Raw genomic sequence first — 22,152 nt, 5'->3', positions numbered from 1 at the left:
GAAACATCATGAAGTCTGGAATGATCCAGAGAAGATATGCACTCTTTAGCTGCAATGACCATCATATGCAAAACAAGCAGTGTTACAGCCACACTTGCAAAATAAAACAAAGCAAAACAAAACAAAACTACAATGGCAATCCCTGTAAGAAAGTACAGCACAGGCAAATTCAGCGATGATGTTCTGCATCAAGAACCCCACAATATCCACTCCGCAGGAAGTTGTAGCTCTATTGCTGCATTCTTCAAAAAGGGCAAATGACCAAAAATGTCAGGCATCATTTGCAAGAACACAAAGTAGGCCTACTCCCAAAAAAGGTGGCGGCTACTCTCGGCCACTGTCTCTTGTATCTCTTTGAAACACTTCAGGAGAGAGATACTCAATATTCAGCTCTGTTATTAAAGATACATATGTCTCTCTCTTTTTGTTTTTGCATTTATTTGTTGTTTTTTGCTTCATATAGCTCTTTGGATACCTTATTTAACCAATTAAGAAAAGGCTCCATGGCAGAATATTACAAGATTACACAGTATAATGAAGAAGAAGAAGAAGAAGAAGAAGAAGAAGACGAAGAAGAAGGAGGAGGAGAATAGGAAACGAGATCTGCTGTCAATGATGCAGAGCCAATACCAATCAGTTCCATGGCAGATCTTAGTCGGCACTGCAAAGGTTTGGATGTCTCTCTCTCTCTCTTGACAAAGGATATTCTAAAGCTCCAAGTAAGTCCATGGGGTGGTTTACATTGTCTGGACATAGAGGGTTGGGTTGGGTATATGAGGATATGATGCTTTGTTATAACAATTAGGTCTGAGATATCTGTTTTTTATGTTTGTTTTGACCATCCCGCATGGATCTCCAACGAAAAGGAATGATAATGTGTTAGACCCAGCCGCCACCGTGTTTTTTCAATAGATTTTGATATTACAGTGTAGTTGAGAAAAACGTAACCGCTCATTGTCCTAGATGGAAGTCAAAATTGAACTGTGTGTGGCATTGTTGGTTTTTGCTTTTTGCTTTTGAGACAGAAAACTGCCCAAGTTTTTCACTTTAAGTGTGCATCGGATTGTTAAAATTTAATTCTGAAATGCAAAATCTCCCTTCTGTGAGAGGGGATATCTCCTTTCGATAGACTCCTTCCCCCTGCTTGGTTCCTTCCACAGATATAACATACTTTGGGGAATGATAATTTCCCTTATTCTATGAAAAATGTTTTTAAGAGATATTTTCATTTGAATTCCAAAGATGAAAAGGTTTTCCTATATATATGCACGATTGTTCATTTTGGAGGGCAAGAGGCATTTGCCCCGCCTCCCGAGAAAATATGGGAGGGGGAATGGTGGGGACATAAAACTTTGCCTCCAAGTATTTCCTGAGATGGAGATTTTTTTTCTTCACTTTTTTGACAGAAAATGAATTGTCACTGAACATTTCAGCTATAGTATGCACCAGATTAAAAGGCAGAATCTCCTTTGCATACCCCCTCCCCCACACTATCTTTCGTTATGTCCCCTTCCATATACGCTCAGTGCTTTTGTTCCATTTTCGTTCTATGTATATCATCACAAAGTATGTACTAGATCTTTAATTTCAGTTCCGACATATTAAAGCAAATCCCTCTTGTTGGAGGGGGTAGTGTATCTTTCAATTAACAATCCCTCCTCGGTTTCTACCCTGAGATTTGGTACACTCCTTTTACTGATAATTTCCCAAATATTCCATCATAAATGTGTATACTAGATTTTTTGGGGAACATTTCTATTCTTACTGCAAAGGCTCCCTCGCATGGGAAGGATTGGGGGACAGCCCCTTTCATACTCTCCTCTCGCTGTATCAACCTCTCCTCCATGCATTGATTATGGCTACACATTTGGGTATGGACTTTTTTTTTCAAAATGGTAGTTCAACCAAGAGTGGCACGAGATCATTGAATTGCAAACAAAAGAATGCAAAAGCTCCATAATGTGGGAGGGGGATATCTCCACCCCCATCCTTCTGTCGATTGGTCTCCCTCCATAGATGGCTGACTTACTACACCTTTTTGATACAAATTTTGAGGTATTCCTTCAAAAGTGCCTGTGTGCCAGGTCGTTGAATCTCATTTCTCAAAATACAAGAGCTCTCTCGAATGGGAGTGGAATACCCTACCCTCGCCAACGCTGCGCTTGCTGGGTTCCCATCCATATAGACTTGGTACACCTTGGTGATCCATAATTTTCCAAATATTTCCCAAAACGTATGCATCAGATTCTTAAAAAAAAAAACAACAAAAAAAAAACTTCGTCTTTGGGAGGAGGGTAGGTGAGATGCGCCCACACCCCATCAACTTCCGTATAAGTGATGACGCACACATTAAACAAGAGCTACACTGAATCACTGATTTCAGGTCTAAACCTGCAAAAATCCAATCCCCCACCCACATCCTCCCCCTCCCCCTCCTCTTCATTACTTTGCACCATGAACTTATGCTTTTACATATTTTCCAAGTTCCCCCCCCCACGTGAAAACAGATCGACACCCCTTGCTCTGTGCACATGCCCGACTTAGATAATTACCTGAAAAGTTCTGCGGAATGAGTAGCCACTTTTTTGGTAACAGAAATGCATGGTTTGTAAGCCCTACATTATAAACAATTATTAACTATTAACTATAATCGCAATATCAATATTAACATCCTCACATTTCATTCGAGGTATTTGACCTTGTGTGATTTTCAAAAGTGAACGGTAATGGCTCATTAATAAACAGGGCCTACGAGTGCTCTCTAGAACATCATCATGTTTACCATTGATGATGCCAAACTATTCTGATACTTTGAGGTCATTAACCTCTCAAGATCATCAGAGGTCAAAGGCAGAAACTCGTCTGTGTGCCTTGGAATATGAAGACGATGTCATTGTACACAGATATGCTTGTTTTGTACATCTTTACCATGTTTGACCTTTCACCAATGATGTCATACTTCAATATTCTGATATTCTGAGGTCATTGACCTCTCAAGGTCATCAGAGGCCAAAGGTAGAAACCTGTCTGCTCTTTAGAATATGAAGACAATTTCATTGTAAGACATATATGCTTGTTTTGTACATCTTTACAATGGTTACCATTAACCAATGACATCACAGATCAATATAATATTTTGAGGTCATTGACCTCCAAAGGTCATCAGAGGTCAAAGGTTAAAACTTGTCAATGCTCTGTGGAATCAGAAAATGGTTTCCCTGAAGTATAGATGCATGTTTAGTGAATCATAACCACATATATCATTCACAAATGTCTAAAAACATCGATATTTTGATATTTAAAGTTCATTGACCTCTGGAGGTCATCAGGGTTCAAAGGTAAAAACCTGTCAGTGCTCTGTTGAATCTGGAAATGATTTCTCTGTGGTATAAATGCATGTTTAGTGCAACATAACCACATATATCATTCGCAAATATCTAAAAACATCGATTTTCTGATATCTAAAGTACATTGACCTCTAGAGGTCATCAGAGGTCAAATCAGACTTACCTCCCGATCTTAAAATAAATCTTATGGTATGTACTAACACTGGTGAAAGTTTCATGCTTTAGTCAAATTTTGCACAATTCACGTGATTTTGAGGGCTTAACTGCTCTACTATTTTGAAAAGGTTGAGATATCCAAAAAAAGAGCGATTCTAATAAAGTGCGGGGCCCACACTTTATTACGATGGCTTTATTTTACTTTGTTTTTGGATGTTTCAGTCATTCCAAACCCGATTTTTATCAAATAAACGTTGAATTCCTCTTAAAATGGTATGGTCTGTTCTGTATCATAAGTGTTTTCTTGGTATCTCGCAAAAAATTAAAAGCCCAATTCTCATCTCCACTGTACCATCCCTTTAATGCAGAACAATATTAAATATGGGGGGGGGGGGGTCATGTGCTCGTTTTTGTGCTAGCAGCGCCTCCTTGCGACAGAAATCATTGTAAGACCCCCAAATCTGATCAGGAACCAATGCAGTGATACCCTGATAGGATGGTTTCATGAATCTCATGCTTTACACTCAAAACCCCATGTATTAAAACAACAACAACAACAACAACAACAACAACAACAACAACAACAACAAACTTGTCAAAATTGCAGTGATAGGGTGGAAAAAATTTAAAAAGAAAGAAGGTCCATGTGCGGTGTTTTTTTTATTTTATTTCCCTTGCATAGCCCGTGATGATATTATGTGGATGCAATTGGGGAAAACTCCACACTGACACGTTAATTTGTTTTGTTTCGTTTTTCCCATTTGCTGTACCCCTGCAGAAAGTGATACAGGAGGAAGAAGAAGAAATATAAGGAAATGGGAATTTTGAGAGTAGTCTGTCATCCAGAGGAAAAAAGATCTTAATATAATAGCGTTGACTGTAGACTGCATTTAATGGTTCTTGCAGTGGTTGGTATGTTGTAAACTATGGCGATGTACCTTGAGTACCCCCACCCCCCAACATGATTCTTTGAATCTTCTTTTGTTACACTAGATTTGGTAATCAAAATTAATATCTGAGTGGTAAAAGTAATGACAAGTTTAGATCTAACTTAGATTATAAAAGAGATATTCAGATAGGTTCAGTTGTTAAACTTAAAGATAAAAAATGTGCCACATGTTTCTTTTTTGTTTTTTGTTTTGGTTTTTTAACACTTATCTTTTAGCACCTAGTCTAGTAGACTAGTAGTCCCCAACTATGTACACGACTTGATCATGTTGATAAACAGATAATGAACTGCATGTCACAAAACAGATCTACCGAATTAAAAGGGAAAAAGCTCACTTCCACTTCCAAGCTTTCCGATTCCGTCGATCAGTGCTGTGCTACCATGACCATGTATATGATATGCGGCTCGGACCGCTGAACAGTTTACTGTGTGTAGTACGTAATGCGTACAGTCGGCACACGGGCCGAGCGAGGCCGCCCAGCGCGGCCGCGGTGGGAAACTGTCGGGTATCCGTACGTACGACTACTACACTCTAGTTCGATCTACTAGTATCACAGCTCAACTACCACTGACCAACCTGCGCAGCTAGGATGCGCACAAACGTAATTGAGGAACGTCCTTAAAGGAGAAAAAAAGTTACTAAAGCGAATGGAGAATGGCCATCTTCGTTTGAAGAAACAAAACAAAGCAAAAACTTACTCCTGACCGCTTCGCAAGATGGGATCGACGAATTCCAAGTTGGGAAGTAAGTCGACCGCCCAGGTAGTCCCACACACTGCAGTGTCGCGTTGCCATTGAGGATGAATCCTTGGTCACAGGTGAGGGTTGCCAGGGAACCAAACCATGTGTTGGTAGAATCCCATGCGCCGTTCTGGACAATGCCAAGTCGGTCGCAAAATCCGTATGAAACTATACGAATAAAGACAGCCATGAACAGGCAAAAAAGGTATGAGGATCAAAAACATCCTTTTAGTCAACCCGCTTCCATGACGTCCGCACGGAATCTGTTTGATTAGCTATATCTCGCAAGTTTCTATTGGAAATTATGTCATCATAACCCAGGGAAAATGAGCTTATCAGGGGGCCGTTTCATAAAACTTGTCATCAGTGACAACTGCCAAATTTCTATGACAAATTTGCTCTCAGCCAATCGGATGCAAGGATTTCAGTAGCTTGTCACAACTGATGACAACTTGTCAATAATGACAAGTTTTATGAAACGGGCCCCAGGTCAAAGCAATAACGACAGACCGTTAAAAACAAGAGCGATAGACAAGTGAATGAATGACACAATTGTTTCATGTAAATCCACGTTTAACAATCATGTTGTTGAAAAAAAAAGGAAGCCATAGGGACTACATTTTGTCTGGTGTTTATGATGTCATAAGTATTTCAAAGTGACCATGAAAGCTATGAGCTGTGAAGGTCCTGCAAAGGGGGATACACCACTCCCCTAATACGTGTTTTACACCTACACAATTACAAATGTATATCACGCGAACATCTCGGGCGAACATGCGATTGACAACAAATGCGATAAGAAAGAAAGAAAACATTTGTTATCACTTTTATTTAGCTCTTACCATTGAATGCATAATATACAGCATGCTCAAATCTGAGGTCCGCCATGCTTGGACATGACCACGTATGAAAATTAGTTTGAGAAGAGGACAAGTCAGTAATTGTCTCTGATGGGACGCACAGACACGCGCCTTTGTGAATAACCGCTATATCACCGTTATTCCTTCGTTCGCGACACATGGAGGCGCACTCCATGTCGGTCCTCACGTCATGTCTGAACATTCTACGAAGTAGAGTTAAGACTTGTGTGGCCGTTAATCCGTTGTAGCATCCGAGATACCCAGGTTCTGCAAGGAGAAATACAAAACTTACGAATAAAAATTCTCTTGAAATTGAAAGAACCACTTCCTTATATACATTGCGTACGTCTATTCAATTATTTTTTTCAATTCAATAGTTTGTTTATTTCTATCATCAAAAAAGAAAAGAAAGCATCATTAAGCGGTACAAGTTGTCGATTTGTCTTTCATTCATCTTATAAAAAAAGTTATTTTTTCGAATACACTCTAAAGTATATGCACGAATGATGTCATAAAAAAGGGAAACAATACACACTTTGTCATGGTAACAAAAAAGTAAGTAATCATAACGAAGGAAAACAGTGTTCCACTGAAAGGCCAATTAAGATTGTAAGACGTGGAACACTGAAACAAAACAACGACCAATTTGTTATACCAATAGATCATAGTCATATCAAATTCATCTATATATCATTGCACATTTGCTCATTATGATGCTGGTACTAAAACAACACTTACTATGATTTTAGAATGCAAACATATAAAATATACAACATAGCAAATTTATGGCACATACAATATAAATCTGGCAGCGTATGCCAGGAAAACGTAACCAAAAGAGAAGATATACACGAGGCCACACAAAACAATAACGACAACAACAACAATAACAATACAAAACACAGAAATAACAGAAATAAAGAAGAATGCACACGCACAGTTACTGGACAACGAAGAACGAGGACAGAGGAGCAGGGAAGAATGGAGAAAGAAAAGGAAAGGAATGGAAAAGTTCTGTGGGCACCCTACACAATCTCAAGGACAGGTGAAGCATTGGGGATTTTTCATAAACGGAATTAACTGGTATAATATGTGGAAATCAATTTTTTTTTTTTTTTTTTACTCAAATTCAAGTTCAAAGTTTATTTCATTTTTCAACAAAAACATATGTTTCACTTCATTTAGTTTCACTCAAACTTGAGTTTGAGTGAAAGTTTGAGTTTCACTCAAAGTTTGAGTTTCACTCAAATGTAATTAACTGAACAAATTCTTTAATAGTATTGCCTGAGCTATTCCAAAATTTGAGTATAAACAAATGTATTTTGAGTGTGTACAGTTCTCACTAAGCTAGGGAATATGAAATTCATCGTCTCGTCTCGTGGGATAGTTACGTACGTGGCTGTTACGGTGACATAAAGACTGAAATATTTTGGGTAGGTTGTTGAAGTTCTAATCAACATAAATTGACCAAGTTGAAATAAATACAACTGTTTTATTTTCAGGATTTTATGTTCAGGAAACAACTTATCAGTGCTCGGATATGAAGGTTGAAAACAATTCTGAGCGCCATCTCTTGCAAAAGAAAAAGTTTGTTTATAATGTCGAATATGTATTCCCCAAGCAAGAATTCTATAATTTAAATACGGTAATACCAAACTCGAATTAAATACGGTAATACCAAACTCGAATAAAGCGTCATCAGAGCAGGAAAAGGGAGGTAAAATTTCTATTCATTCATTATACCTATGCTATCGTTTTCACAAAAATGGGCGGCGATTGTACTTTCATGAGAGTTGCACCTGCAATTCTTGAATTCTTTCTGCATTAATTTTAGAGGTTATTATGCTGGAGATATCATATCGGAAAAGACACATGCACCAAAAACACAGAATAATATCTTGTGAGAACAGGTCTCATAGAGCCTTACACATTATGGACATATCACGATACGAGAGATACAATAATGTCTTCTAGTAGGCCTAAAATATTGCAGAAACAAAATTAGAGTGTGAAAATAAACCTCAGCTGGTTTAAGTTTGATTTTCGTTAGAGACGCTTAAAAACACATATGAAATTATCTTAATATATCAAGAAATCGATGATTAAATAAATTTTGAAAATGGCTTTTGAAAAGGTGGAGTTTCATTTGTATGCTGACCATTAGAGGGCAACTATCCTGGGGAAGACAACCTCACATTGGATACATAAATGTGGTTGCTTTTTCACTTTCTTGGTACAATTGCAGCTGTCTGCTTTTGCGTCAAAACATTACCCGCGAGAAGTAGAAGATTCTCAAAGTATAATTTTGTTCTTATTTATATGAAATAAGAGCTGTTCACATAAATTTCATCATTGCTCCAAGTATTTGAAACTATTACTGAATAAGCTGTTAATCCCTCATAATTCTGAATTGTTAAAAAAGGCCACTGATTCATATTGACTGTCAGAATCTGAGAGTGCCTGTGAAGTTGACCCAACTACACAGAGCAGCACATGGCCAGCTGACAGTGGAAAGCTGATGTGTTTGTCTGTTACTGTGTAAGTGTGTGAACATTTTAAGGCACATCGCCTGGCGGCTTGAAGTACAAACTAGTAATGTTACATACAGGATTGTGTTTTAGACTTCTAGCAGCGTTCTCATTCTTACAAATGTCAGGAGTTAAATGTCATTCCAGAAGATACAGCATAGTATTATGATAATTTCCACTCCGTTTACCCACCTCGGCATATTAGCTTCACCGCACTCTCGGAAGTACATTCAGTACTTGTCCATGAACAGCGTACCACACTCCCCAAATCTGTGAGATTAAAATTCAGAAAAAAATAAATAAATACAGTGTATAAGCAAAACAAAACAAATATAACTGATGGAACATTTCTCCGTCCAGTGGGTGTATGATGGATATTCTTGAAAAAAAAAAACAAAACCCGAATACGATGAAGAGACACGTCGATATCGTTAACATTCCGATTTGCATGATAACTGATAGGTTGCAGAAATTTCAAATTCCACCGCATAATAACGAAATTGTGTTCATATTAACATCTGATCGCTCAAAACAAATGACCGCTTTAATATCGTCAAGCCCTCAAGAATTACGGCCAACTCATCAACATTGATTGATAATATTTTTACAAATATTGCTACAGATTATTCAAAATCTGGTCCTTTGTATAGTGATGTTTCTGATTATTTACCGACCTATATTTTTCATCCACAGTGACGACACACAGTAGTCCCATGTCAAATAAACAGACATAAGAAGACGCGCAAATTCACATCAGAAAATATATCATTACTTAACGACGATTTAATCACGGAAACATAGGATGATGTATTACTTTGCGCAGACCTAAAGATTGCTCATGATACGTTCTGGAATATATCTCTTTCTTATTTCGACAAACATATCCCAAAAATTGAAAAGAAAAATAATAGAAAAATTAAAAATCCTTGGATAACAAAGGGGATTTTTCGATCAATTAAGAAAAGAAATGCGTTATATAAATATAGCTTACGGTATCCCAATAATGATTATGTTAATCGATATGAATTATATAGAAATAAATTGACACAAATTATAAGACTTTCCGGAGAATGTATTACACGGAAGCCTTTAAAAATGCTACTAGAAACATGTCAGCCACTTGGAAAGTTATTAATGACGTTATTGGAAAGCAAAAGAAGGTGTCAACATTTCAAATTATACGTGAAGGACAAACACTCTGTGATCCTAGAGATGTTGCGTGCTGTTTTAATGAGTATTTTGTTGATATAGGACCTAGTCAAGCTTCAAAAATAGATCCCACACAAATAGATTTCTCACAGTATTTAGGTATGTTCAATTCAATTCAATTCAATTTTATTCAAAAACCAAACATAAATAACAAGATAACACAAATCGCTGATACAAAAATTCACATGGTTTTTAGGACCCCGAAAGAAGCAAGGCTTGTCAGTGGGGCCCTATGCAAGGTACACATAAGTTGGGACTCAGCAGCACAAAGGCCAACCGCCAATGATGTAAAGTGACATTCCCCATCATAATAATCAGTTGAGTGAACATTCAGATCAGTCACTGAAACCACCGACAGCAGACCAAGGTACCACGTAAGTTCACACACTAACACTATAAGGACATGGCAAGTATATATCAGAACAATCATAATGTATATACAATGGCAACAGATAAACCTACATAAAAAGGAGACCATAAACACACTAACACACTAACACACACACACACACACACCCACACCCTCACACCCCCATACACAACCACACCACACAGAGCACTCAAAACTAAAGTAGGCTGGCCAATCTACATAACATCAAATAAATGTTTAACATGTAGTTTAACAAATTCATTTCAAATTGTCTTATAGATATTTTTTACACTGAACTTTTAACCTAGAAAATGTTGTACTGGTCCTGATGTCAACAGGTAGTTGGTTCCACTTTTTGATACAAGTGGTTCGGAAAGAATTCAGGGAAACAGTAGTCCTTACATGAGGACGATGGAAGAGGTTTCTTTGACGTGTGTTGTAATTATGAATCCGTGAGTTCAGGGCAAATAATTCTTTTAACTGGCAAAATTGTGGACAAGACCTAAGTTTAAACACAGAAACCAAACTATGAAACGATACTAATTCATCAATTGGTAGTAACTTTAACTGAAGGAATAAGGGCTTACTCGGCTGTCGGAAGTTGGAATTGGTGACAAGCCTTATTACTTTCTTTTGTAATACTTTTAATTTATCAATGTGGGTCTTAAACGTATTGCCACACCCCCATACACAACCACACCACACAGAGCACTCAAAACTAAAGTAGGCTGGCCAATCTAATAACATCAAATAAATGTTTAACATGTAGTTTAACAAATTCATTTCAAATTGTCTTATAGATATTTTTTACACTGAACTTTTAACCTAGAAAATGTTGTACTGGTCCTGATGTCAACAGGTAGTTGGTTCCACTTTTTGATACAAGTGGTTCGGAAAGAATTCAGGGAAACAGTAGTCCTTACATGAGGACGATGGAAGAGGTTTCTTTGACGTGTGTTGTAATTATGAATCCGTGAGTTCAGGGCAAATAATTCTTTTAACTGGCAAAATTGTGGACAAGACCTAAGTTTAAACACAGAAACCAAACTATGAAACGATACTAATTCATCAATTGGTAGTAACTTTAACTGAAGGAATAAGGGCTTACTCGGCTGTCGGAAGTTGGAATTGGTGACAAGCCTTATTACTTTCTTTTGTAATACTTTTAATTTATCAATGTGGGTCTTAAACGTATTGCCACACCCCCATACACAACCACACCACACAGAGCACTCAAAACTAAAGTAGGCTGGCCAATCTAATAACATCAAATAAATGTTTAACATGTAGTTTAACAAATTCATTTCAAATTGTCTTATAGATATTTTTTACACTGAACTTTTAACCTAGAAAATGTTGTACTGGTCCTGATGTCAACAGGTAGTTGGTTCCACTTTTTGATACAAGTGGTTCGGAAAGAATTCAGGGAAACAGTAGTCCTTACATGAGGACGATGGAAGAGGTTTCTTTGACGTGTGTTGTAATTATGAATCCGTGAGTTCAGGGCAAATAATTCTTTTAACTGGCAAAATTGTGGACAAGACTGAAGTTTAAACACAGAAACCAGACTATGAAACGATACTAATTCATCAATTGGTAGTAACTTTAACTGAAGGAATAACGGCTTACTCGGCTGTCGGAAGTTGGAATTGGTGACAAGCCTTATTACTTTCTTTTGTAATACTTTCACTTTATCAATGTGGGTCTTAAACGTATTGCCCCATGCAACATTGCAATAAGTGAGGTAAGGAAGAACAATGCTATTGTATAAAGTTCTTAGAATCCTCTCTTGCAATATACATCTTAATCTACATATAACACCAACACTTCGAGAAACGCTAAGGACAACATCGTGTCCCCCGATGTTTAAAGTATCAATATCATTCGGAATAATTTTTCCTCTAGACCGAAATACAATACATTTAGTCTTTTGAACATTTAGCAATAGCTTATTACAAGAAAACAAAGCAAATCATTTTTTTTTTATTTCAGCATTTGCTACTGTCATCAGAGTAACAATATTTTTATTAGAGAGTAGTAAACTAGTGTTGTCAGCAAATAGTGAATATGAGAATATTTTTGATGAGTTAATGATATAATTGATATATAGTTTAGTTTAGTTTAGTTTAGTTTTAGTTATTCTTTATCAAAAATCACACCAGTCACACGGACGGCCGGCCTAAAAAGGCCTATGAGTGATACATATACATCAAACAGTAATACTAAATATATAAATGTATCATGTAAGACATACAGACAATAAAAAATAATTTAACATAACAAAAGAGAGAATATGGTGGGCGAAATAATACATAAAAGAGATATTCAGTTGTGGGAATATAATAAATTGTTACGGCACGTTAAAATAAGGTTGGCAAAACTGGCTACTTGACAGCACAGTGACTCTGATGATATTAAAAAAAGGAATTGTTGGTAAATAGGTAACAGAGGAAAAGTAGGATCTCTTTCTGATATAATACTGAATAATTGTGATCTAAAATCATCATATGCAGAACAAATCATAAAACAATGAAAGTCATCTTCTACATTACCAGAATTACAGATTATACAAAATCTTTCATCGTGTGGGACATTTGTATAACGTCCGGTTTCAAGGGCAATAGGGGCACATTTACTTCTGAACAGAGCTAATGCTCGCCTATTAGATCTATTCTGACACTGAGTAACATAATTAGAAGTATGCATAGAATGTTTAAAGTTACGATAAGTTCTGAGTTTGTGTCTGGATTGGGGAACTCTCCTTTTATCATCAAACAGTGAACATTTCCACTTATTTTCAATAAATAACTTACATGCTTTGGATACGGTGCTCACAAAATTATATGTACTAACAAGCTCAGCCAATGGTTCAACGTGCATACACTGCAATTTTGCAAATAATTGTTTAACCTTATAACACCAATTTTGAACACCATTATCTACCAGGGACTTAGACCACAAGAAATTTTTTTCAGGGTAACGGTCAGTAGTATGCTCAGGTTACACCAAAGTCTAGCAATTGATTGACACTGATAATAGAAAGGGGGATCCCAACCCATATCACCCATAACTGCATCATTAGGGATATATTTCCCCATTCCAAGATAGAAATGACATGCTCTATTAAAAAAAACACTATTAATGGCTGAATATTCTTCTAAACCAACTGCCAAGCAAAAACCACGATCTATATTTATTTTAGTGTATGGTCAGAAGGGCTTGATACTGTTGACTCATATAAATATCTGGATTTGTGGTTTGATGAATTTGGTAAGTTTACAAAAAAGAACCTTGGTTCCTTTTTGTAAACTTACAAATTCATCAAACCACAATCCAAGATATTTATATGAGTCAACAGTATCAAGCTTCTGACCATTACAATAAAAATAAATATAGACGTGGTTTTTGCTTGGAGTTTTCTCCTGAAATGTACAATTTGAATTTTTAGAGTATTAAATTCGATCCTCCACTTCTGGGCCCACGCACATACACTATCAAGCTTCAACTGAAGATCATTTTCATTGTCAGCAATTACCACAATGTCATCTGCATACATAAGCATATCAATGTTTGTATCTAACACCTGAATACCTCTATTACACAGCCTCACACTATCAATTATATCATTAATGAAAATATTAAACAGGACTGGGGACAAAAGACAACCTTGTTTTACCCCTAGATCCACATTAAAACAAGGAAAAGTAAAAATTACGCGGTGCGTAATATATGTCCCCGCCGGAAGTTTAAATCTTTGGACTGGAATCGTCAAAAATCAAGGTCAAAGGTCAAAGAAGTCAAAGGTCAAAATTCTGTGTAGAGGTATGGAAGCCCTCACCTAGTGCCATCACATAAAGCAAACGGAATCGAAATCGGGTTAAAAATGGCGAAGGAGTAGCATTTTGTAGCCAATGTACAATAATCTCAAAAATCAAGGTCAAAGGTCAAAGAAGTCAAAGGTCAAAATTCTGTGTAGAAGTTTTGAAGCCCTCACCTAGTGCCATCACATAAAGCAAACGGAATCGAAATCGGGTTAGAAATGGCGAAGGAGTAGCATTTTGTAGCAAAATGTACAATAAGGTCAAAAATCAAGGTCAAAGGTCAAAGAGGTCAAAGGTCAAAATTTTGTGTAGAAGTTTTGAAGTCCACATCTTGTGCCATCACATAAAGCAAACAGAATCGAAATCGGTTTAGAAATGGCGAAAGAGTAGCATTTTGTAGCAAAATGTACAGTATAGGTCAAAAAATCAAGGTCAAAGGTCAAAGAAGTCAAAGGTCAAAATTCTGTGTAGAAGTTTTGAAGCCTTCACCTAGTGCCATCACATAAAGCAAACGGAATCGAAATCGGGTGAGAAATGGCGAAGGAGTAGCATTTTGTAGCCAATGTACAATACAGGTCAAAAATCAAGGTCAAAGGTCAAAGAAGTCAAAGGTCGAAATTCTGTGTAGAAGTTTTGAAGCCCTCACCTAGTGCCATCACATAAAGCAAACGGAATCGAAATCGGGTTTAACCCGATTTCGATTCCGTTTGCTTTTTTCTAATAGAAATGGCGAAGGAGTAGCATTTTGTAGCAAAATGTACAATATAGGTCAAAGGTCAAGGTCAAAGGTCACAACTGAAATTCTGTGTAGAAGCTTCAAAGCTCCTATGTAGTGCTATCATATAAAGCAACAGAATCAAAATTGGCTCATAAATGACAGAGAAGTAGCAATTTGAACATTTTGATCACACACGGACACACACACGTATACGGAGCCCGTTTCATACTCCCCTGCTCGAACTCGTTCGGCGGGGAAAACTTCAGTAAGATTACCATTTACATTTACAGCACATTTGGTATCTTGATAAAGAGCCTTTATGGAGTTATACATACAACTTGCCACGAACACCAATAGACCTCAGCTTATACCATAACAAAATCCTGTTAACACGGTCAAATGCTTCTTTTTGCATCAATAAAACAAACAAAAGTATCTTTTATTACAAAGCTTTCTGCTTTCAATGATAGAATAGAGGCTATACACGTGCTCGAGACAACTCCTTTTTTTTTTTTCGAAACCCGTTCTGTTCCTCATTAATAACGCATTCTTTTTCAAGGAAATTAATCAATCTTTCTTTTATAATATCACAATAAAACTTACAAATCACAGATATCAATGTAATACCTCTGTAATTTAGAGGTTCACGTTCATCCATACCAGGTTTAAGAATAGGATGAATAATACCTTTTTGCCATATCTGAGGGGAAATACCATGTTCAAAACAAAAAGAGCATAAAGCATGCAGGAATGTTTACTGTTGAAGTTACCTCTGATAAACCAATAGGATGATTCAGATCATCTCCCTGTGAATCAATTTCCTGAACATTCAATTCCAACTCTAATAATTTCTTTTTTATACCAAACAAAAAATCATCATCAAAATCACCATCATTATCAGTAAAAAGAGAGGAGAAATCATTTTGCCATTTACTCAATACAATATCAAAATTCTCAGTTATTTCTTCATCACTATTAACTACCTCCATAGGAATTTTATGACACCTGTTATTTTCATCTCAGCCAATCTTCCCTATCTCCTTCCAAAAACTACTAGAGTCTTTTAATATCAACATCGCATCCAATGCATAAATTTTTCTATGCTGATATGCCCTTTTTGCTTGACGTACAGCTTTATCAAAATGTCTATGTACATGAAGAGTTTGTTCGCAAAAACCGATAAGTCCATATTTGCCAAAATGGAGATATTTGCGATGAAAGGTCAAGAAAAATAAAAAGAATGACAAGAAAATGTTTGCTTCTTTTGACCATAACTTCCAAAATGTACCTTTATATGTAGTGACATATCATTTAAAAGGTACTATTTTGTACTTTATGACAGAGACCGTACTTCAAAATCTTCAAAAATGGACTTATCGGTTTTTGCGAACAAACTCTTCACATCTTTATAATCATCAAACTTGATCTTTCTACCATAAGCATTTCTACATTTCAACCATTCTTTTTGTTTACATTTCACTCTATTCTACAAAAATTTCACTCACATTTGACGAAACAGAAAAATCCATAAATGATCTTCCTTGAGAGTTTGTTTCAAAATCAATAGTCTTTCTTTGTCTAATGCAATCTATGCCTTCGAAAATATCTGATAAATCTCCAGTTCTCGCATTAAAATCTCCACAGATTTGAATTTTACCACAATCTTTATATTTGTATACTCCGGAGAGTAGCTTGTCAAAAAATTCTTCACCATGTCCCCCTCTGCTTGAGTTTTCTGGGGGTAAGTAACAGATGCAGATATAAAACAAATCCTTTCCTTGCTTGTCTTTCAACTGCAGCCATAATATCCCATCATATGATTTCTCCAAACATTTAACAGAATAATACTGAAGCACACGACGATGCATCAAACAGCCGACTCCTCCAGATCCTTTCCTTGCATTTTTGTGCAATTGTAACCGGTTATGCCCAAACCAAATGTAGTTGCTAACTTGAATTGTTTGACTTTCAACAAGATGAGTTTCCACCAAACAAATAATATCAAAATCACACTTCGCTAAAATGGTTTTCCTCAATGAATATACCTATATCAAAAATAACAAAGGACAAAACACTGACCCATGTGGCACACCATACCGAATGGAACCAGATTGCGATTTGACACCATCAATCACTACATGTTGTGAGCCGCGGTTAAGAAAGTAGTTTTTGAACCATAATAATGCTGTTCCTCGTACTCCATGGTGTGAAAGTTTACTCAAAAGGATGTTATGGTCTTGGGTGTCAAATGCCTTTGACAAGTCTAGAAAAATTCCAAGGCAATAATGTCCATCATCAAATGATTTTATGATAGTATCCAACAAGTTGAAAACGCCCATGCTAGTAGAAAAATGTTTACGAAAACCAAATTGTTGTGGAATCAGAACATCTCTTTTCAACAGAAAATCGTTTAAACGCTTGTAAACTATTTTCTCTAAAATCGTAGAAAAAAATTGGTAAAAGCACTATAGGTCTGTAATTAATCAGATTCTTATTATCATCTTTTTTATACACAGGAACTATTTTAGCTACCCTTAGCTTGTCAGGCATAATTCCTTGCGACAATGATTTGTTGAAAATATCACATAATGGCTCATCAAAAAAAAAAAAAATGAATGCATTCCTTGACAACCCGAGGGGCAATATCATCCGACCCACTTGACTTCGATGACTTGAGCGAGGATACAAATTTAGTGATTTCAAATACAGAAGTTGGACTAAAAAACAAGGATGAATTATCACTACTTGGCTTTAAGTATTCATAAAAAGACTGTGGGACTGAAGAAATCTCTCTACTTATTTTAGCGGGTAATCCTATAAAATACCTGTCAAAAGCTTCTGCCTTCTGTTTACTCGACACCAGAGATAATCCTTCATGAAACATCTCAGAAGGAATTGAGCACTTCTTACCTCGTCCCAACAGTCCATGAATGTGTGACCACGTTTTTTAATATCACCTTTACGCTTTGAAATAAATTGTTATAAAAATTCTTCTTTGCTAGACGAAGAGTTTTAACCAAAATGTTTTTGAACTCTACACATTTCTTTTTATTCTCATTAGTTGGTGTTTTGACGTAACTGCTATAAAGCTTATGTTTACGATTTATTGACTTCAATAGGCAACAAGTAACCCAAGGTTTCTTACATTTTTCTTACATGTCACTTTCTTGAGAGGAAAACATGTATCATATTATAAATCTGTAAAAATCCGAATAAAATATTCATGTGAATCATTAGCATTATCCAATAAATACAGATCCTCTCAGTTGATATTCAATAGCTGTTGCTTAACAGATAAAATTCTTTCATCTGTTATTAGGCGCTTAAACATGGTTTGATTGTTGGATTTAAAATTCGTCAAATGATAAATCAGTATTTTTTAAACCAAACGTTTGTAGTGAGATCCTTGACATTGTACATTCATTGAAATCAAGTACTACAGTTGGTCATGATGAAATGAGTACGTATATTTTTCAACAAATTGTTGGTAGTATATTGACACTTTTAGTACATATATTTAACTTGTCCCTCTCAACTGGAATATTTCGGAATGCATGTAAAATTGCAAAAGTCATTCCAATATACAAAAAAGATGACTCCTCTCTTGTATCCAATTACCGTCCTATCTCTATTCTTCCTAATCTTTTTAAGGTAATAGAAAGGCTTTCTCTCTTGTATCCGATTGCTGTCCTATCTCTATTCTTCTTAGTCTTTTTAAGGTAATATAAAGGCGTGTTTACAACAGACTGAATGATTTTTAAATTCAGAATTACATACTTAATCAAGAAAGTTTTATTCTACAGATATGGCACTAGTCCAGCTGTACGATACAGTGTCGACTGCCTTAGCTGAACAAAGACATGTCATTGGTGTTTTCATGGACGGCATTTGACACTCTTGACCACACTCTCCCTATACGTAGATTGCATTGCTGTGGAGTTCGTTTCGTGGCATTCCACTACAATGGATCAAAAATTGCTTATCGAATAGAAAAGCAATATGTGTATTATGGATATGTTAACTCTGAAGTATTACCTATACAATGTGGCGTCCAACAAGGATCCATATTGGGACCTGTACTATTTCTGGTGTATATAAATGATATTTCTAACTCATTTATGTTACTGCAATAATATCATATTTGCCGATGACACCAACGTATTCTGATCCAATTCTGATTTTAATTCGCTCCTCAGAACTCTTAATACTGAATTACCGAAATTATCTACATGGTTTATGAGTAATAGATTATCACTCAACTTAAAACGACAAATTTTATTCATTTTCGTAATAAGAAGCATGAAAATGAAATGCAGCATTTTAATATTATGGTAGATGGTATACCATTGGAACAAAAAGAGAGTATCAAATTTCTCGGAATTTACACAAAAGAAAATATGAAATGGAACAGTCATGTGCAATACATATCTGATAAAGTGTCTCGTAATGTTGGTATACTCCATAAGCTTAATAGACCGGGGGCCCAGGAGGTTTATTCAACCGAAAAGCGCACAAGCAACTGACCTCATAGGAAGTTTACATGGACCCTGGACATCACAAAAATGCATTGCTGCCGGGTCTCATCGTTGGCCTTCCCGCCAAAATCACGCAATGTATGACGTCACTTCCGGTTGGCCCTTTTCCCAAATTTTTGAGACAGTTTGAGTTGAAGGATCATTATTAAGATGTCAGTTTCGGCATCTAAGAGTATCCTAGATACATCTTATTTGGTATCCAACTATTTTGGGGTATGTATTTACCATCTATTTGCCCATTTTCTATGTGGTGATGCTCCTGAGGGTGAATATAATCATGGCAATCATTGTCGTCGTCGCACTTTTAGAGAAAATGACACCTACATTTTGATCACTTTCGAGAAGATAGTTGTTAATACTCTCTATAAATATCTCAATCTTGTCTAACGGTTGTAAAAATCTATATCCAGCCCTTCTTGTGATTTGAGATTAGTCTAGTCCGTTCAAACATTAAAAAGTATAACTCTTCCACCATTTAGGGTAGCGCCCTCTGTGGTCCGAACCTCTGCAACACAAAAACTAAACTTTGAAACAAAGCATTATTGGACACATGTTGGAGATTAATGTTCGTATAATGCGCACAAAAAAATTGTATATCTCGTCAGAGTATTATAATGTTCTTCACTTAAAGCTTCTATATAATTTATGGAAGAGAGTACAGGAACTAGGCAATATCTAAATCTTGTACATGGGGAAACAGTATTTGCATCATTATGACCAAGAGTCAAACTAAATTCGCAATAGTTCGGGACACAACCTTTAGAATGTCTTCGTTATCACTGACGCTACCATCACTCTCATCGCTTTCATCATTCTCATCGCTTTGCTCAATCCATGTCCCTTCGGATTCCTCATTGTCTCGGTTTGCATTATCTGAAGGACTGAACGATGAGCCTTCGAGAGATGCGGGGACTGCACTTCCTTGGTACCAGTCTGGCTCAAAGTGCTTCTGGGTAGATTTCCACCCATAGTCTACAAGACTGCCGTGCTGGCTCTCTTCCACATTCTGGCGACATACTGTGCTCTTGGATGTGATTTTTAAGTGTTGTGGCACAGAGAGGAAGTGAATTAGTAAATAGCAGATGATTTTATTCAGTCTTGCAAGGGGCAGTACCTTTGTCACCTCCACTGCTCATTCGCTTGAAGACATTGCATAATATCTGGCATCATTTATGTCCAATGTTGCAAAGCCATACAGTGGACAGATGAAGAATGTGGCAGTTCGAATATCTACTTCCTCGTTTGAGAGAGACTGAAAAGATTTGATGTGTGTTGCACTTTTTGTTTTCCATCTTTTGATAGGGTTTTACTTTTCCTATCCTGCAGAAACGTGAAGTGAAATCGCAACCTGTCAGAGAGACCAATATGTTCATCGCTAATGTCAGGTTGCCTCTCTTCGAGGACTGCTGCAATTTTTGAGACATCAACTTACCTTCTGTTATTGCCCAAACCAAAGTCTACAATTATTTTTCCTTCATCCGACCTGGCACAGTACAGCAAGATGAAGACGTCTGTGTCACTGGACCTCACGAAGATAATGCCCTCTTATTTGCATATTAGCTTCTTCATGATGGCCTTGCTAGCGTCTCGGCATATCTGCTTACAGTTGGTTGTTGGCATTCCTCAGTTCTACACAGCTTGTGCCATGAGAAACACACCACATTTTCTATCCAATAACCTGTCCATACTGGGGCTTCCTCCATTCCGATATATCTTGCGAAATGCGAACTGTTCCTTGAATGAAGAACTCTTGAGTAAATCCTTGCCTCTATGGCGCTGAACCTGATCTGGCCCAGCAATGAAGAACTCATGAGAGGTAGAACATTGCAGGTTTCCCTCAGGATCTTTGATGGAGGGGGATTGGTATATTTTGTCTAGTACCAAGTGAATTTCATCTCCGCGACATGAGCAAAGTCTCTTCAAGAGACCCTTGGCCATATGTTGAACTGCTGTGTTGTAGAATTGTCTCATGAATGATGATGCCTCCGTCAATCATTCTTGCTGAGATCACAGGAAAATTTGTTTCTTCGTTTTGCCGTTTAAAGAGACTATACAGTTCTGGTTGAGGTGAGGATTTAGCTTTTAAAGGGTGGTACATTATTGTTGGAGCTGAGGATTTGGCTTTAAACTTTTTGCGAGATACCAAGAAATCACTCATGAAATAGTACAGAGCATGCCATTCCAAGAGGAATTGAAAGTTTGTTTGATGAAAATCGGTTTTAGAATAGCTGAGACATCCAAAAACAAAGTAAAAAAGCAATCATGATAATATGTGGGTCCCACAATTTGTTAGTATTACTCTGTTTTAGGTATCTCAGTAATTTCATGACCAATTTTCAGCAAATAAACGTTGAATTCCTCTTGGAATTACATGCTCTTTCATATTTCATAAGAGGACTCTCATTATCTCACCCAAAAATGTTAAAAACCTGAAGTTAGGTCTCAACCAAAACTGTATGAGCCCTTTAACATTTTGCGAGAGATTCAGAAACCACTCTGTGAGATGGCAAAGAGCATGCAATCCAAAGGGGAATCAAAGGTTTACTTGATGAAACTCGGGTTTGAAATGGCTGGAGATATCCAAAAACAAGGTGAAACAAAGAGATCATAATAAAACAGTATTATCACTTTTTTTGATATCTCAGCCATTTGAAAACCAATTTTCATCAAAAACGTTGAATCCTTTTTAAAATTACATGCTCTTTCATTTTTCATAAAAGGTTCCTCATTTTCTCACTTAGGAATGTTATAAACCTGAATTATCACCTCAACCAGTACTACACAGTCCCTTTAAGCAGCCTTGTCAAAGCTGCTTTCTCAGTCTTCAGGGGTGTCCCCAATTACTTGATGGCCAGCTAAAGAGGTACTTTAGTGAGAGGGTAGCAAAGAATGTGCTGAAGATCGATTGTATCACTTGA

The 22,152-nt window shown here is 36.7% G+C and overlaps 1 protein-coding gene across 1 annotated transcript in view; it reads right to left on the bottom strand.

Annotated features, from left to right (window-relative positions):
* The window catches only part of LOC140245244 (zona pellucida sperm-binding protein 3 receptor-like), a 28,914-nt gene extending 7,977 nt beyond the window's left edge, over positions 1 to 20,937 (bottom strand). The window contains exons 1-5 of the mRNA XM_072324830.1: positions 20,923 to 20,937; positions 20,024 to 20,258; positions 8,774 to 8,851; positions 6,036 to 6,320; positions 5,152 to 5,361 (exon numbers count right to left, since the gene is read on the bottom strand). Of these exons, the coding sequence (XP_072180931.1) occupies positions 5,152 to 5,361; positions 6,036 to 6,320; positions 8,774 to 8,851; positions 20,024 to 20,258; positions 20,923 to 20,937 (823 nt within the window). The remainder of the gene's footprint in view (positions 1 to 5,151; positions 5,362 to 6,035; positions 6,321 to 8,773; positions 8,852 to 20,023; positions 20,259 to 20,922) is intronic.
* Between the last annotated feature and the right edge of the window lie 1,215 nt (positions 20,938 to 22,152).

Source organism: Diadema setosum, chromosome 22 (genome assembly GCF_964275005.1).
Source record: "Diadema setosum chromosome 22, eeDiaSeto1, whole genome shotgun sequence".
Lineage (NCBI taxonomy): Eukaryota > Metazoa > Echinodermata > Echinoidea > Diadematoida > Diadematidae > Diadema > Diadema setosum.
Note: the sequence above shows the minus strand (reverse complement) of the source record. Positions and strands in the feature narration are given on the sequence as shown.